Source organism: Hesperophylax consimilis, chromosome 22 (genome assembly GCF_061612785.1).
Source record: "Hesperophylax consimilis isolate HC1 chromosome 22, BYU_Hcon_1.0, whole genome shotgun sequence".
Lineage (NCBI taxonomy): Eukaryota > Metazoa > Arthropoda > Insecta > Trichoptera > Limnephilidae > Hesperophylax > Hesperophylax consimilis.
Genome location: NC_142857.1, coordinates 20,396,059 through 20,415,790, shown reverse-complemented (window position 1 = coordinate 20,415,790; position 19,732 = coordinate 20,396,059). Strand labels below are relative to the sequence as shown.

Here is a 19,732-nt window from a genome sequence, read left to right as displayed (position 1 = left end):
CCAGAAGTTACACAGTCTATGAATCAATTGATTCAGGTCAAATATAATAATAAAAGAATACAAAATTTCTTCTTCAAACATTTATTACAGACACCGAGTAGTACACATTCACGTAGTACAACAATACACACTACAAACAGTAATTGGGTTTATAACATTGAAATGGGTCCTAATAAATGGATAGAAGTGAAAATTCAGCCATCAGACAATATCAAAAATTGAAGATTTTGACTGTTTCTTTTGTAGAGAAGGGACTAATCTTAAAGTAACTGAAGGTAAAAATCACACATCACCCAAAGTGGGGTCGCTAGGGTGCCCCATACATCACAGAGCGATCTCGCGTCTCCTAATATTCCTTTTTCCCTTTCCAGTAACTCTTAAATGTTAGTTACTACCTACTGTTTTAACCGGACTTAGGTACAATCTTCTCCCAGCAGTTAATCATTAGTAAATTATTCTGTCATTATTTTCTTGTTCCTGCATGTAATGAAAAACGGTATAAGAGATATGTAGTACAAAATCAATTGTATCTCAAATATATGTTATTGTAGCCGTTTCCAGTGAAAAGCACATTTTACCACTGCGTTTGCGGGTAGGTAGGTGGAGAGTAATTTTGTCAGAATTGAATAGAAATTACTTAATAATTTTAAAAAGAGTGACAGGATATATTTTTTTTTAAATTCAGATCGATTACTGGATAGTTTTCTTGGTTTACCTAAATAGAGTATGTGATTCATTTGGGGGAAGTATATTACCCCCTTCAGTGCGGGAGTGTTAATAAAAGTGCCTTAAGCGAAAGTTTTACACTGGGAACTCTAGAAACTGAAATTAATTGTTTCTGACCACTATAACGAAAGCAAACATTTTCATACTTCATTTATGAAAAGCGATTCTTTTTGTTTTATTGTCAGAAGATTTTCGGTACTGCCTATAATATTGATTAGTCTCACAAAAGCGCTTTTGCAAACTGTGGTAAGGAACAGTGATAAATAAATGTCTTTATAATTTATGCACATAAAATTACTCATGTACATAATCCATAAGTTACTGTGCCTGAGAGTCAAAAGGACTTAATTGTTTTATCTTCATATTTTTCTCATTCCGAGTTCTACAAATTCTGTCAAATGAATGTGGAAGAATTGCGTGGCTTTTTTCATGCAAAACTTTAATTTGTATTTGAGGCCGAAATACTTGAACAAACTGAATAATTCTTTTTAAAGAATAAATATCTAGTATAGATATGTATATATACTACATTATTTATTTGTGATTTAAATAATAAAATATAGGCCAATAAATAATTAAATTTTTAATGATTTTGGAGTCAACTTTTAATAGTAATTATTAAAAAAATAATCTGTCCCAACCTACTGTGTTAATATGAAATATAAAATAAAATATCATAAAAAGTGGTTTTTGGGTCAAAATTTTAAATTTATATACAACAAATTTGTGTTCCAACGTAAATCGGTAATTTGTAATTTTAATTTCAGCCCATCAAAATGCTTTTTTAATAATATTATATTTTTCACCTTACATATATTTACATAGCAGGTAGGGCAAATCTATTTTAACTATTCCGCAGCCAAGTGGGGGAGTAGGTAGTACCCAAAATTACTATCCTCATATTAGCTTAATTACTTGACACATCATTTTTGTTTTTTACGTATTCCTGCGCAAATACATAAGTTACCATTAATAATTGACTGAATAATTGGGATTTCTATAGTTTAAAAGCCCATAAGAAAGAAAAATGCATGGGGTCATTGGAAGACCCACTTGGTTACAAACGTTTTGTTTGGCATCTTGGCCTGTCAAGAGTTAAAAAATAATTATCATTAAGTCACCAATATTTGCCAAAGTTGCTTCTAAAATTATGAAAACATTAATTTCTTTGATGGCCTATATTTTTTAATTTTAAACACAAATCAATAAAGAAGCACATAGATATTTGATTTTAAAAAATAGTTTGTTTTGGAGAATAATATAAAATCTGTTGCTTATAATGAATCAACACAAGGTTTTACTCTACAAACATAAAATTAAAAATAATTTATGTGTCGGTTTTTATGAGAATTATGACATTTTAGTTTACATTGGTGTTCGGTTAGGTTAGAATGCTTGAATTTTGTTTCAAACTAAATTCTGTCATGCTAAGTACAAAGAAGATTACAGCAACTTGAGAGCAATTTCAAATTTATAAACTGTGATTACTTTTGTTGGGTGATTAAATACAAAAAAAAACAAATTACTTTATTAGATTTTTATAAGACTTATTGTTAGAGTTATTTGACTTGTAATTTTAATACCAATCGAAAAATAATAATTTCAGTTGTATTATTAATTACTGTTAACTGAATATATATTTGAGATATTTTATTTTGATACCACTGGAAGATTTTGTCCCAGATATTGAATTAACTGAAATGTAATTTTTTTACTTGTACTATTAATACCGTGATAGAAATATTAATTACCCATACAATAGTATAAATATTTACTGACATCTCAATAAAAAAACACAATAACATAATAATTCCTAAAATTACAAAATAATAAGATAGGATTCAACAGAATGATTAAAATTAAATTCAAAATATTTTTTAATTCAGTTATTCGTTGATCAAATCTCTAAAAAGATGGGCAGCAAAGGAGTAGCTTGATTAAATATATTAAAAAAAGAATTTCATCATTGTATTCTGTCATATTTTAATCACTAAATATGAACATAGTATTTTCAAAATTAGTTTTTTATTTTAGATTTAGATTAGCGACTAGAATGTGTGCATAAGAATATCTGTATTATTTTCTTTAATTTATGTAAACTGATACATATAATATTTATCGACTAGATATAAATATTTCATTCAATTATATATTTCAATGAATTATTTGGCTTAAAGAGAATAAATAATAACTTTACCTTTTATAAATTTAAAATCATATCAATAAATAGCATGGTTATAATAGGTGTTGCAACCAGAGTTCACTCAAACTCAGTAGGTACTCGAACAGATGCAATACTTGCATATAGCATGATTCAAACTTGTTATTAGATTATTTAAAGAAAATTGCAGTGATATTGAAAAAAGTTGATTTTTATATACTGAAAATTTTCTGTTAAAATATTATATTATAGGTAGGTACCTACAATATTGCTTGTCTGAATTATTCTTCTTAAATGACATGAAAATGACACAAATTCAAAACTAAATTGAGTGCATTGAGTGTGAATAATTACATGCAGGAATATCGCACATCGCAGATAATCGAAATTAGTATGTTTGATAATGAAAAGAACACACTGTACAACTTCAAATACAATACTCTCTCAGTAATCTGCAACCCCAATAACTGTCCAATGTCCAATTAGTGGAATTATAGTGTATACATACAAAATATGCTAAAAATTAAAACAAGTACATATTTGATAAAAACAAACAAACACCGCTATTAATCTTTCGTCAAAATTTCCATTTTTCAGTTTAAACTTATAAAAACAAAAAGCGTGGCGAAACACACGGAATATTTGCTAGAATACACCTCCGACTGAGCAAAATATCATAAAACAATAATAATGGTCAGATCTAGCATGCAGGGGGGTATAACTCCGATCGAAAATTAGAACTGTGAATATTATGACATCATATTGTTGCCTAACTATATCCACCAATGAAAAACTCTGAAAGTCTATGGAATAAACTTTCAGAGTTTTTCATTGGTGCATAGTTTAATAAGAACATAGTTTAATGAGAACATCTAGACGTTAGGAGAAATATTGCAATGGTGTTAGTGGCACACAAGCTGCTAAATGGGCACATTTGCAATCCAGATATTCTGGAACGAATTTCTTTTTATGTCCCTGATAATTTCATCAGAGCTAGACAGCACAGATTATTTATTTTTCCAAGGGGCAGGACCAACCTACCAATGATCATGCCTTTGGGAGAATCACTACTTTGTTAAATCACATTTCTTCTGTGATTGACATTTTCAATTTGAACCAAAGAGAATTTAAGACGGCAATAAGCATACTATTTAACAAATCTGGTTAATCAGATAGTATTGATGTACTTACCCATGCAAATAAATATATATACTTACTTCTTATAAACTGTAATTTATAAACTGTTATTTGTGAAATGTAAATGCATTATACTGTTTTTCACAATAAATCAATAAAATAAGTAGGCTCCGAATGAGAATTGTACTGTCTATATATTGGCATATCTATGGTTTTTTAGGACCAATTTGTTTCATACAAAAGCCCGAAGATATCAATCTAGTGAGTGGTTTAATTATGCTAGCATGTATGGTAACGAGTCTAGACACGTGGCAGACTGCTGAATTTGACACACGAATACCGGCCAATTATAGAGCTTGATTTTGTGCTTTCAACTAGTAAAAATAACAGCACATTATAGTAGTTATCGAATGAGCAGCGGATTACTGAGAGAGTGCTGTACTTTGACATCCCTTCCTCGCTAACACCAATGGGCAGGCATGAACAATACAAAGGGCTGTTTCCCAGTAGTGTTGGAAGTGAATACATAAATATGCATCAATACACACAATCTCAAGCTTGGGTCATCTCTAATTGCGAGAAATATGTGATAATTATCATTTCATACAATTTATGTTTTATAATTTAATCATTTGATGGACTTACTAAGCTTTTAGAAAATTAGGATAAAAAACGTATTCTAACATAAATATAACAAAATTCAGTAAGGTTTATTAAATAAATACGTACATTTTACTTAGTAGGTACTAACCATCAGGTAAAACATATTTTTATATGAAAACCACACATTAACTTTAGCTATGTGATCCATAAAGTCAATAAAGCCTGTGCAGACCACACTATAAGCGCGCTATATTCTCGTGGCATGGCCTATTTCAGCATATCGCTCGCCATACATTCCCACTGGTAGTGTACGGCGAGCGATATGCTGAAATATGCTAAGCCATGATGCGTATAGCGTAATGTGTCTCCGCCCTTAAACACATACATTGTATAAAAATGTGATGTGTGATGGTATAGGAAGTGCGTTGTAAAGCTGAACCAATAAATTTTCTCAATACGAGGGAATCTAAACTCTACAGGTACACTCTATTAAGACTATACTTCTCTGAAATTCACTTAAAATAATTAATATCTTAATTACTAACATTAAAAGGATTATAGCTATTTCATTACAGTGAAACTCTCTTATAAGGTTTGTTTAAACTTCTGGAAAAAGGGTATTTGTAATTCAAGTATTATGTTTAATCGTAAATTCTAAATCCATAAAATATCAAAATATGTATTGGATGGCAAACATTTTGGAAGATTGGTGATAAGATAACATTCAGTCAAAAGAAAAAAGATTTTTACTCAATAGTGATGTTGAAAAGAAATGCATAAAATAATAAATATTCGGTTGCCCGAGTTCTTGAGAATCTTTTATCTAACAGAACAAACAATATTCTCTAACATAGTTGTCTTATTTTGACATTTAAATTAAACAAAAAAAAATTAAGTCACAAATAGTTTCGTTGAACTATAAATTTAACATTGAAAGTTCTGTGCAAATTTCATAATGCCAGAACTTCACTGTTCAAGAATTTTTACCACTTCAGAAAACAGATTTCTGCTTTGTAGTCAAATTCATTCAAGATTGCACAAAATAATTTTATTTTTATGTATTATGTACTGTTAAAATGGAATAGGTAATAATGCCACTGCAAGGTGAAAATAATAATAATATCTTTGTGACAAACAAATAAATTGACAATGTTTTATGTTCCAGATCATGAATTCAAGTTCGTGTGTTGTTAGCTTTAGTCATAATTGAACTTATCTTTATTTTACCTCAGTTTTATGTATTTATACACTATTGGGGTAATAAAATTTGTTGAGCTCCCCCTCCTTATAAAAATATTAATATTTTGCTAATTTATAGTATAATCAGTTTTTGTGAAAAATAACCGCAAGGCTGACTAGTCATTATTAGAATTATTATTATATTCTAAAAATAATTAGCAGTTGTAGCGATGTTACTGGAATATTCGGGAACGTTCGCCAATGCAAAAGGCATCGTAGCTAGAACTAGGTACGATGCTAGCATTCGGCGCACACCTACGTACAAGTCTGAATACTCTCGATGCAGTTACAAAGTGAGAAACCTGCGGGCCCTGCGAATGTCCGCCTCCTACTGAGCGGCCACTTGACCACCCCCCGCGTCCCTGCACCGCGCCGCTACAGGCTTTACGGATCTACTTACGCCCGGCTCTGCGCAGACTTTACAAGAGAGTCCCGCATATCATCCGTGCGCCTAGACCCTGCAACACCTTCGCCAGTCTGCGCCTCGGCCCCGCGGCATCGTCGCCGGCCTGCATCTCCCGCACATCTGCCGACCAGGTCAAAACTTTGTTTTACCATACTAGGGGGGCGGTATCGAAACAGCTTGGCTTGCCGAAACGGTGACATGAACGAGACAGATTACTCTAACAATGGCAAATCACGTGTTTAAACAGTCTCTAACACATCCCGTGCATTATCGATGCATGCGCGAAATGCCTTTAAGGTGAGTGTATTTTACACTACTTTCATCATGCGTAATTCAATACGTCTGGAATGGATTCATTTAGGAATACTAATTTACAATGTTAGCGCTACAACATTCACACATGTGTGCGGTGAATTTAAACGGTTTTTCGAACTCTGACAGAGCAGTATCATTTATTTAATTATTTTCAAATTCGAAATGAAGTGAATGAATTGCAGTACCCCTTACAATTAATTTGCTACACAAGTATTAGATGCTAGGTACATTTTAAATGTGAAATGCACTGCTGGAAATTTGAGTTACGTGCCGCCTCTGCCTATCACATTCCATTAGACGAGCTCTCACTACATGTTTGGACACACACATCAAAATAATTTTATTTTTTTATATTAACTCCACACAGGAGGCCCTGAAGAAATAATATTTATTTATAATAAATATTTTAAGCTCACCATGCAGTAGGATTAACAAAATTGAATTGCAGACTTTTTTGCGCATGAACGAAAATGATTTTTTGAAAATTGTCACTAATATCGCGTCATGCTTTTAAGTGACATGGGATTTTTATTACCATCCCATGGGAAACGTTAAATATTCTCAGGCAGTTAATAAATTGATCAAAATGAATATTCTCAAAACTGCATCGGTGTAAATTATTATTTCAATGTCAAAGTTAACGTCAATTAGCGTCAACACTCAGTACTAATTTGGACATCCTCATTATGTCCATCGCATCTGCCGTGAACTTGAACACTGTTAACTTGTTCAAAACGTTGGTTTAAGAAGGAGGAGCAAGCAAATTACTAAGCGTTATTACCCCAAAAGTAAAACAACATGGTTATGTTAATAGTTATTAGCTGCGAGAAACTAAAATCATGACCTGTGTTTTAGCTGAGAAATGAATATGAGGCTTTATTTTTCTTTGGCTTGCTTGGCGGCAATCTCGGCGCGCTCATTGACGTCGATGGTGGCGAGGTTGATGGACGCCACGAAGCCATGTACCACGGAGATGAGAGTCTTGACGAGGGCGATAGGGGCCGTGATGTACGCCACCAGGCGGAACAGACCAATAGAAGCGCTAACTGGAATTAAGAAAAGGGTGTTTATTTCATTGGTCACCAAATTATTAGCCAATTGATATCCAAATATTATTTTGTATTTTTTTGTGCTTAAATAATGTATTATTTCCGCTCCAAAAGATGTGCAGCAATAGGTTACCAATAAAATATTTAGTTAACATATTTTACAGAATTTATTTTCTTTTTTTTAACATTTTTTACTCTGTGAATAGCACTCTCCTATTTAATTATAAGTGAGGTTATATTAGGTTAGTAATTAAGTAAGTAAGTGAGTACTGCACAAGAGTCCCAACTGTTCCCAACCATCTGGAGCCAGTGGGACTATGGCATCCTCAACCATTATTCCTTGTTGTATTTTAAACTAATAAAAATATTTATTAACCATTACTAAATTATAGTTAATACTAATTAATGACTAATAAAGGTGATTTTTTTTAAATGGTGCATAAAGTATTAGCAGTATCGCTATCTTAGTATAAATTTAATGACAATCTGTTAATGTATTATGTATTCAGCTTAGATAATATTATGAACCCCTCCATCAACAAGGTTGTGTAACAGCACAATCAATATAGATAAAAGGTTATCTAAGAATAATAAAATGAAATCCATTTACATATTCCCATCTGGGAAAAGTGTTGTCCAAATGGAATTAGATTGATTACTTTACGGACGTGAAATAACTCAGAATAAATCAAGACTTAAAATCATAGAGGTTAACCTCGGAGAGTGAACTTTTTCGAACAAAACTGTGTCGCAGGAGTGAGTATTTTTAAAGTACACAAATAAAAAAAAATTAAATGCACAACCATAGTTTTATCAAAATCTAACAATGTAAAAATGTTCAATAAAAAATCATAATAATCAAGGACGTTATAGTACGGCCATACTCGCCGACAGGTTATAGGATAAGTTTTAAGTAATGAACTTTGAGTCATTTTTCAACTGCACTGACATAACGTAATTACATTAACCTTCATTTTACCACTACCAGTCCCCGTTTTTATAAAATTTGGAGAAAGATATAAAAGCATACAATTAAGAAATACAATTTAAAAAATTATGAAATAACTTGTACTTTGAATGATGCATTAACACAACGATATAATTTAAAATGAATTTTTTTTTTTTAACCCTTTGAAAAAGTAAAGTGGGAGGGTAAAATGCCAATCGTCTGCCGTATGCCGCCTGACAAAATCGTCTGCCGTATGCCGCCTGACAAAATGCCAATCATCTGCCGTATGCCACCTGACAAAATGCCAATTGTCTGCCGTATGCCGCCTGACAAAATGCCAATCGTCTGCCGTATGCCGCCTGACAAAATGCCAATCATCTGCCGTATGCCACCTGACAAAATGCCAATCGTCTGCCGTATGCCGCCTGACAAAATGCCAATCATCTGCCGTATGCCACCTGACAAAATGCCAATCGTCAGCCGTATGCCGCAGACAAAATTTTCGTAATAACTTACTTGTTTTTTTAAATACATCGGTTAGAATTTCACTTTTGGATTCGTCAATGAATTAATGCAAATCTTGAAAAGGGAAATTAACCCATTTCCCGATATCCGACCGAGCTCAAACCCAGCAGATAGACTCGTTGTCAATGACGATGCATTCTATCAACTTTTGGTGGCAATGACGTACTATATGTAGTATGCAAAATAAATGTCAGTCCTACTTGATCGACATTTGGTGAGGTTGCTAGAGTTGACGATTTCAGTCTTGTGTAGGAAGGTTCAATACTCAGTCAAACCAATTTTTTTTACTTTTTTTTTTTAAGTTTTAAAAGATATTTATACAGATATGGTAAAAAAAACTTTCTTTTTTACGTGTTGATTTTTTCTGTTTTTTTTTCTCACTAATATTATAAAAAAAAAAAATATAACGAAGACATTCATGCAAAAATATTCTTGAGTTTTATTATATTTTGCAGCTAAACAAACGTTCTGCACAAAAAAAATAAGTCACAATATGAGGCATTCTTGTAAACAAATACGGTACTATGACAAGATTTTCGAGATGTGCTTTTCACTGATAGAATAAACTTATTTGAATGTAACGAAACGAGAAGCTAGAATAATATTAAGATACATTATTTCCTTACCAGGGGAATAAAATATACTTTGTATGATAGGAGCATTTTTTTAAGGCTCAAAATACCATAAAATCGAGGCAACCCTCCCACTTTACTGTGAAGCAAATCCACAGTGGATTTCTTGGCACACTAGCGGTTAAGTGTATATTAACCACTCGAACGATGACTTCCTTAATCTAGATCACACCGTTCACGCTGTTGAGCGATAGCTAACTATATTTCACAACGATTTTCTTTCTAAATATTGGGAGACTTGTATGTTCATCTTCAGAGTTTCTACAGACTATAAATGCTCAACGCCCTTAACTTTGCAGACGGCCAAAAGAGGAACCAATAAATATACAGATACTATTAAAATCCATAGAGTTTTTATTTATTATAAAAATTTCTTTGATTCTCGGCCAATTTGCAATAGCTTCTGAAAAATATTTTACAACTAGACGAAAGGAATAAGAAATTTTTACGATTTTAGTGACTGTCCATTTATTTATTTATTAACGTCCCTTTAAGGGCCTGTCCGCACAGCGGTTTTTCACCGCGCGTTTTTTTTTCGCAAATTCTGTGACACATGGGATCTTATAGGGCTATCCGCACTGGCGGTAAAAAAAACGCGCGGATAAAAATTCTGTGGTTTGCTGCAAATTGAACGCGATGCGGTGCGGATTTATTTCCGCGCGAATATTTTGTGCAGTATGAAATAGTATGGCCATGGCCGCACTGCGGAATAAAATTCGCGCGTTTCACATCGATTGTATTAACTTGTTTGTAGTAAGGCACATAGTCGATTGAGAAAAATTGTCATTTTTTGGTAGCCTGATGTGCTGTTGACTGTACGTAATATGAATATCTTACCTTAGAGTTATCGAGAGTCTCTCTTCAGCTGAAATTGCTTTTCTCCAATTCGAATCTTGATGGGTAATAGCCGGACCAACTAGTAGTAGTAAATTATCAAATGATTTTTTTGTCATTCTGTAATACCCAAAAAACTTTTTATTGTATTTTCGCAGCTATTGATGTTTTATAAAGAAAAATCCTTTCATAGGTCTCAATGCTGTAAATGGGTGAATCCAATGTTCGTGACATCTTTTTCTGTTACGCCGCCGCCGTAGAATTAGATACATTAAAATTTTAGTTCTGTTATCCATTTACACGTGCGTCTTAGCCGAGAACTATATTATACTGTCAAAAATCGCACGAAATTTTATTCGCAGTGCGTACTAGTTGTAATTCCGATCGCGGAATATAATTCGCGCGAATTTAAAACGCGCGAATTTAAAACGCTGTGCGGACAGGGCCTTAGGGTTGGGAAATTATCATATGGAAAAATCATTATATCCATATAATAAATTATCATATTATTGTATGGAAATTAAATCACCTCAAAGTACAGAGACGCTTTTGTCCTTCAGACCGAAGAGTTCAAATTTTGTGAAATCAGAATAAGAGGGAGATTGCAATTAGACAAAGATATTAGAAGAACGAGATGTGCTATGCGCAGTTCGTACTGAGTGGAATTGTTTTGCCGAGTGTCGCCGGTTTTGTTCACCAATACTACTGCACACCTTCGCTTGCGCTAAGGTATCCGCACTAATACATAGAACAGATTTCTGTGCGTACACGTCCCGATACCGTTCAAAGTACCCTAATTAGGTAGTACTCCGGCTACGGTCCGGCGGCCAACATAGCATATCTCGTTCTTCTAATATCTTTGCAATTAGATGTCAGCTGAAGTTGTTTGTAATCAGTGGCGGTTCGTGACTTTTATGTCTAATAAAGTGCTAATATTACAAAAAAATTGCATTATTGATGTTGTTATAGCTGAAAAAGATTTTTTTTTTTTGCGAAAATTCGATTTTTTGTATGAAGATTTTCAGGAAATTTCAGTTTGGCCGTGCGCCACACGGATTTCTTGAAAATCTTCACAAAAATCAAATTTAAAAAAAAAATTTAAAAAATCGTCTTCAGCTACAACAATATCAATAATGCCATTTTTTTTTAAATATTAGCACCCTAGTAAACCCAATGTAATCACTATGATTAATCTCGAAACATTCGCTTAGACACTGAGATTTGTTAAAACACTGATATTTAATTTTTAAAAAACTCACACTGGAAAATAATGAGAATGAGTTCAAATTGTTATACATCACCGAATTAGTTCCATGATAAAACAGAAAAATGTAATTTTTTGTTTTGTAACCATTCTGTTTTGTTCGGTTACGCACTTAATTATACGTACCTCTGGGTCCCTCGGTAAAGTGCAGCAAGTACAGTGCAGCGTAGAATGCCTCGTTGTTGAAGCACATCCAGAACAGCACTATCTTGTTGGTGTAATAGACTCGCATGACTGGATTGCCTGAGAGGTCCACGAACTTGTGCGAGCCCTTGCCTTGCAACGTGGTGGTATGTAGGTAAAGCCAGTGGCACACAATGTCGATGGCCATGGACATCTGGAAGAAGAACTGGTGCTTCGGGTAGAAGGTGGCCAGGGTGACGCAGAGGCACATGGTGCCGGCACGGTCTGTGAGTTGGTCGAGCATGGCGCCGAACTTTGTACCTGCAATTATTTATGTTTTTACAAAAGATTAACTTTTTGTGTAGTCCTTTTTTTCAGTGGATTTGCTAGTAAATTGTTTCATTGTATTGGAGCAAAATCTAAATTTCCCTCTGGTACTGATTAAAGTACTGGTACTAAATGAAGGGAGATATTGCATGGAAGCATGCTGATGGTCGCCGAGTTACGACCAAACTGTATGTACTATCAAAGCAGTGGAGCCAATGAATGTTATATCTTTGGCGTGTAGGTAGAAACAAAAGGAGGGCGCCGCTGTGCATAGTAAATGCAATTGCAGGAGTGCGGGTGAACAATATTGGCGATACTTTTGTGCGGTCTGTTTCATAATAATAATGGTTCCTGGCCCATCTCCTTCGTTTCTATAATCTATGATACTGATAATATCATAGAATGGGTAAGAACTTCTAGTTCGTGTTCACGTAAACTGATCTCAAATATCAAAGGTTCTTGAAAATACAAGACTTCTTTTTTAGAAATTTGTTTTCTTATGTGCACAAGTTTTTTTTAAATTTTTTTTTATATTAACTCCACACAGGAGGCCCTGAAGAAAATAATTTCCCTCAGGGCCTATGTCATCTTTGGGGATGCTGTGTGGAGGGTCTTTTTGTGGAGAGGAAGGAGTGAACATGGGTCTTGAAGAGTCCCATGTTGTAGGAGGGAGGAAACACAAAGGCCGGCAGTTCGTTCCACAGCCGAGCTGTTGAACTTAAGAACGAATCGTAGAAGCGACCCGTTCTCATGTGACAAATGTCAACCGTGTACAAATGTTGGGCGCGCGTTTGGCGTGTATCCCGACTACGCACCGGTGCCGAAGGGATCAATGACGCTAGTTCCTCAGAGCATCTTCCATTGTAATACCGATAGAACAAGGACAGCATACCTACCTGACGCCTGTGCTCTAAAGATTGCAGTCCGTTTGTTAAGATTGGGGAATCTATCAAACGGACCGCCCGTTTTTGCACAGAGTCAAGGGTTTTTTTCAGGTATTTAAGGGCTCCGGACCAGATATGGCTGCCAAATTCGACAGTAGGGCGCACTTGCGATTTGTACAGGGTCAGCAGTTGTGTACTATTAAAGTATCTGCAGGCCCTGTACAGTACGCCCAGCTTCTGAGAGGCCAGCTTTACTCTGGCTTCGATGGAGCCCCCGTACCTGAGCTGGTCACTTATAGTTACACCAAGCATATCAATGGAAGGCCTGTTCGGAAGATTGCTTCCGTTGAAGTTACTAGATTATCATTTAGATCCCTTTTAGACGTAATCAGACAGGATTGAGTCTTTGAAACATTAAATTCGACGAGATTATTTTTACCCCAGGAGGAAATACTCGAGATAACCGTCCATTCTCTGCTTCAAAGCCCTCCGAGCCGTTGGAGTTTGTGTGCCCTTCGGGGGCTTGTCAAACAAAAAGCTATCATAAACTGTACTGTCATCCGCGTAACAATGAATCGGTGCACATGTTAAAAGGTCATTGATGTGCAACAAAAACAAAGTCGGAGAAAGAACCGATCCCTGTGGGACGCCAGCATTTATAGAGTGTGAGGAAGAGGTGAAACCGTCAGCAACTGCCTGAATCGACCTCTCCCTTAAAAAGTCAGCAATCCACGTACACAGGGATGCGGGAAGTCCGTAAGAAGGCAATTTGTTGACAAGTCCTCGGTGCCAGACCCGGTCAAAGGCCTTGGATATGTCTAGTGCGACCGTTTGGGTCTCACCGTGACGTTCCAGGCACTGCCCCCAAACATGCGACACATACGCGAGAAGATCACCGCACGAACGGTTCCGCCGGAATCCGTATTGACGGTCGTTGATAATTTTGTTCTTCTCGAGGTATGTGAGCAGTTTGTCGTTGATCACACGTTCCATCACTTTGGACAGAACTGATGTGATCGCTATGGGGCGGTAGTTGGCCGGGTTGGAGCGGTCACCTTTCTTGGGAATAGGGTGAATTACCGCTTTTTTCCAACCAGAGGGCACAGTGCCACACTTCAGGGACATTTTGAAGAGCTTTGTCAAAACTGGAACTATATCCGCAGCACACCTCTGCAATACCAGGGCAGGTATTCCATCAGGTCCACTAGCTTTGTTAACATCGAGCCTCCGTATGACGTGGAGTATATCCCGATACCGGATCCTCAGCTTTTTCATATAGAAGCCGCAGTGAGGAACCGACGGTGGAACAGCACCTCCGTCATCGAGGGTCGAGTTTTCCGCAAACATTTTCCCTAATAAGTTAGCCTTTTCGGTGGCGGTGTTTGCTAGTGAGCCGTCAGGTCTGGTAAGAGGTGGCAAACTGGGTTTGCAAAAATTCCGACCTATTGAGCCCGCAAGCGACCAGAATGCTCTGCTGCCATGCGGGCAGGCAGTCAGCTTTTTGCTGATCTGCAGGTCGAAGTTACCTTGTGGCAGCTTTGTGTGACTACAACTTTTATGTTATTATTAAAATTATAGTACAGTGGTGCCTCACACAACGAACTTAATTCGTTCCAGGAGCAAGTTCGTTATGCGAAAAGTTCGTTATGTGAAACGCGTTTTCCCATAACAATACATGTTAAAAAAAATAATTCGTTCTGTAGCATAAAATATGGTAAGATGACATAAAAAAAAGATAAATTTTTTGTTATTATTTTTATTTAGATACATCTAAAAACATAATGAAAACACACATTTTTTAATTTTAAGAAATAATCGAATCTTGCACATCTTCATCCATTTTCCGCCGATGGTGCAGTGAAAAACCTGTCCAAAGTCGTTTGTTTCTCTCTTTTCTTCAACATCTGCCGGAAATAACGGACAAGAGTATCGGAGTACAGGTCGTTGATCCTGTTTGCTTCAGCGGAATCCGGATAGTGGGCATTGGTAAACTCCTGAACTGCTTTCCATTTGACCAGGATGTTCTTGATGTCAGCAGTTGGAATTGGTTGATTGTTTGATTGTTGCTCCTCGTTATCAGATGACGCTTCCCTTTGAGCATTGTCCTGTTGTTGGGCCAGAAGTGTTTGGAGCTCTTCAGTTGTCAGCTCTTCTTTGTGTTCCTCAATAAGCTCCTCTACATCCTCTTCCTCTACCTCTAATTCCAACCTTTGGGCCACTGTGATGATGTCCTTCACCACTAACTCTTTGACGAGGTCACACTGTTTTACCCCACATTCACTCCTTCTAATTATTTCCTGTTTCATTTCAAGAGAAATCACCTTCCTGCTTTTTTTAGAACCCATCATATAAAAAAAATGTTGAGTTTATCTTAAAAGAACGACTGCCGTGATACGTGTGCGATTTAATTCGTAATGAAGAACGATTGCTGCGATACGTGCGTAAGTTAAGCGTACTACGCAGTGACTAACGAGTCTAACGACTGCCTGCGCGGGAGGATGCAATTAATCGGCAGTGATCGTAGAAGATCGGGCGACTTCGTTGTGTGAAGCGAAGTTCGTTGTATGAATGGTGAAATGAACGAAAAGGAAGTTCGTTGTGTGCAGCATTCGCTGTGCGAGGCGTTCGTTGTGTGAGGCACCACTGTAATATTAATGTTTTATAATAAAAATAATAAATAAATATTGAACAATTTAAATATATTGATGAAATAATCGTTGATTTAAAGCTCTATACTTCATGATGGAAAATTTGAAGTGCAAATTTTTTTGGTAAATATTTCTATAACCGCCGCACTTTCAACAGGCTCAGGTTATGGAAATTACACTTTGTTTCACGTCAATCAATAAAAGAAACAAGTATTTATACGGGCAGAGATGCTAAAAGAAGTATTATAATTCCATATTTATTCAAAGTTAAAAATTTACCTTGTAAAATGACACCGTTGCTAATATTTTGGATTTTTTAGTATTGAATGACACTTGCAAAAGTTTTTTTTTTCAAAAATTTGCATAAATTAGTAATTAATGCAAACTAAGATCTAGTTGTTTCTTGTAATAATTGTTGAAACAAAGTGTAATTACCATAATCTGTGCCTAAAAGTGGGGCATAGATAGGTAAATAATTACCTTTTTTCTGCTTTATTGGATGGAAACAAAAGCCATTTCAAAATAGTGTGTATAATTATCAACAAAAAAAATCCAAATTCAAGGACAGAAATAAGAATATTACAGATTTAAAATGAGATAATTATGTGAGAAGTATGTGATGCATTCTGTGTGAGGCTGAAGTCAGTGCTTACTAGTTATGTGAGAAGTAGTGTTGCATTCTGTGCGAGGCTGAAGCCAGTGCTTACTAATTATGTGAGAAGTATGTGTTGCATTCTGTGTGAGGCTGAAGCCAGTGCTTACTAATTATATGAGAAGTAGTGTTGCATTCTGTGCGAGGCTGAAGCCAGTGCTTACTAATTATGTGAGAAGTATGTGTTGCATTCTGTGTGAGGCTGAAGCCAGTGCTTACTAATTATGTGAGAAGTATGTGTTGCATTCTGTGTGAGGCTGAAGCCAGTGCTTACTAATTATGTGAGAAGTATGTGTTGCATTCTGTGTGAGGCTGAAGCCAGTGCTTACTAATTATATGAGAAGTAGTGTTGCATTCTGTGTGAGGCTGAAGCCAGTGCTTACTAATTATGTGAGAAGTAGTGTTGCATTCTGTGCGAGGCTGAAGCCAGTGCTTACTAATTATGTGAGAAGTATGTGTTGCATTCTGTGTGAGGCTGAAGCCAGTGCTTACTAATTATGTGAGAAGTATGTGTTGCATTCTGTGTGAGGCTGAAGCCAGTGCTTACTAATTATGTGAGAAGTAGTGTTGCATTCTGTGCGAGGCTGAAGCCAGTGCTTACTAATTATGTGAGAAGTATGTGTTGCATTCTGTGTGAGGCTGAAGCCAGTGCTTACTTATTATGTCAGTAGTGTTGCATTCTGTGTGAGGCTGAAGCCAGTGCTTACTAATTATGTGAGAAGTAGTGTTGCATTCTGTGTGAGGCTGAAGCCAGTGCTTACTAATTATGTGAGAAGTATGTGTTGCATTCTGTGTGAGGCTGAAGCCAGTGCTTACTTATTATGTCAGTAGTGTTGCATTCTGTGTGAGGCTGAAGCCAGTGCTTACTAATTATGTGAGAAGTAGTGTTGCATTCTGTGTGAGGCTGAAGCCAGTGCTTACTTATTATGTCAGTAGTGTTGCATTCTGTGTGAGGCTGAAGCCAGTGCTTACTAATTATGTGAGAAGTAGTGTTGCATTCTGTGTGAGGCTGAAGCCAGTGCTTACTTATTATGTCAGTAGTGTTGCATTCTGTGTGAGGCTGAAGCCAGTGCTTACTAATTATGTGAGAAGTAGTGTTGCATTCTGTGTGAGGCTGAAGCCAGTGCTTACTTATTATGTCAGTAGTGTTGCATTCTGTGTGAGGCTGAAGCCAGTGCTTACTAATTATGTGAGAAGTAGTGTTGCATTCTGTGTGAGGCTGAAGCCAGTGCTTACTTATTATGTCAGTAGTGTTGCATTCTGTGTGAGGCTGAAGCCAGTGCTTACTAATTATGTGAGAAGTAGTGTTGCATTCTGTGTGAGGCTGAAGCCAGTGCTTACTTATTATGTCAGTAGTGTTGCATTCTGTGTGAGGCTGAAGCCAGTGCTTACTAATTATGTGAGAAGTAGTGTTGCATTCTGTGTGAGGCTGAAGCCAGTGCTTACTTATTATGTCAGTAGTGTTGCATTCTGTGTGAGGCTGAAGCCAGTGCTTACTAATTATGTGAGAAGTAGTGTTGCATTCTGTGTGAGGCTGAAGCCAGTGCTTACTTATTATGTCAGTAGTGTTGCATTCTGTGTGAGGCTGAAGCCAGTGCTTACTAATTATGTGAGAAGTAGTGTTGCATTCTGTGCGAGGCTGAAGCCAGTGCTTACTAATTATGTGAGAAGTATGTGTTGCATTCTGTGTGAGGCTGAAGCCAGTGCTTACTAATTATGTGAGAAGTAGTGTTGCATTCTGTGTGAGGCTGAAGCCAGTGCTTACTTATTATGTCAGTAGTGTTGCATTCTGTGTGAGGCTGAAGCCAGTGCTTACTAATTATGTGAGAAGTAGTGTTGCATTCTGTGTGAGGCTGAAGCCAGTGCTTACTTATTATGTCAGTAGTGTTGCATTCTGTGTGAGGCTGAAGCCAGTGCTTACTAATTATGTGAGAAGTAGTGTTGCATTCTGTGCGAGGCTGAAGCCAGTGCTTACTAATTATGTGAGAAGTATGTGTTGCATTCTGTGTGAGGCTGAAGCCAGTGCTTACTTATTATGTCAGTAGTGTTGCATTCTGTGTGAGGCTGAAGCCAGTGCTTACTAATTATGTGAGAAGTAGTGTTGCATTCTGTGTGAGGCTGAAGCCAGTGCTTACTAATTAGTTTCATGTCTACCATTGAACGGGATTTCAGTTAGCAGGCAGTCAATATAAGGTTACCTTCGTAAGCTAATAGGAACTATCTTAACCTAACTTAATTAATTGTAATATTGATGTCAGTGAATTCGTGAAGTAAATAAGAACCCAATATTAGGTTTAATTTACATGATATGATAAACGTAACCATAGCTTTATTGGTTTCCGTTAATTTCTCTCATGATATTTGGTAATTATTTACCTACGACTACCGTTTGAGAAAATATTCCGTACATGTTAGGTTAGGTTGGATTAGGTAGAATTAAAACACAAACCAGTCTATACAAACCTAGCGTAGCCCACAAACTACTTGAAAACTGGGATATAACTCTAAAGGGGACGCGAGCAGGCGTTATTAAAGGGGCAATTTTTTGTAGTAGTAAAAACGGTAGTCGTAGGTAAATATTTACCTGATATTTTACTTATTGATGTAGTTTGACAGAAGTTTTGTTCGAACAGTATTATAATGTGTATGGAACTTACTCTGGTTGTAATATCTAGCAGCATAGCCGTCCACTGCATCCAGGAGACCTGATATCACGTAGCACCAACAGGCCACGGCATAATGAGTCGGCATAAACCAGAAGGAAATAATCGCAAGAACGATGCGCGCATATCCTGGAAGAAGGAAAAAAAAATATTCAGAAACCTTAATCCAATTAGACTCATGAATCATTAAAATGCACAATTTTCCTAACCGATTATGTTAGGGACGAACATAAATATGTTTTCCGCCATTTTTCAAGCACGGTTTTCACCACTCGGACGATTAAAATCCGAAACAGGCAGATATTATGAACAGAAACAACACCCTTCTGCGTATAATTTTCAAATGTACGAAGAAATGGACCTATGTATCTGACGTACAGATGACAGTTCCAAGTTCCAAACGAAAAGTACAGACGAACGTTTGCAAAATGAGTTGAACAAAGACAACTATACAAATACATGAAGCTAGTCCACGAAACGCATTTTATCCAGCACTATACAGAAAAACATTATCATTAAATGCTTGAATAAGCACTGTGTTTATAATATATATACTTTTTTACTCTGGGTTATATTTTTGCTTTTCATTTTTGTA

The 19,732-nt window shown here is 36.2% G+C and overlaps 1 protein-coding gene across 1 annotated transcript; it reads right to left on the bottom strand.

Moving 5' to 3' along the window:
* Positions 1–65: 65 nt before the first annotated feature.
* Positions 66–19,509, bottom strand: Pis (phosphatidylinositol synthase). The gene is made up of 4 exons (XM_089644922.1): positions 19,347–19,509; positions 19,132–19,266; positions 11,967–12,284; positions 66–7,633 (listed from the first exon to the last, which is right to left on the bottom strand). The coding sequence occupies exons 1-4, from the start codon at positions 19,384–19,386 to the stop codon at positions 7,464–7,466; spliced, it is 663 nt and encodes a 220-aa protein (XP_089501048.1). The 5' UTR covers positions 19,387–19,509; the 3' UTR covers positions 66–7,463.
* Positions 19,510–19,732: the final 223 nt, after the last annotated feature.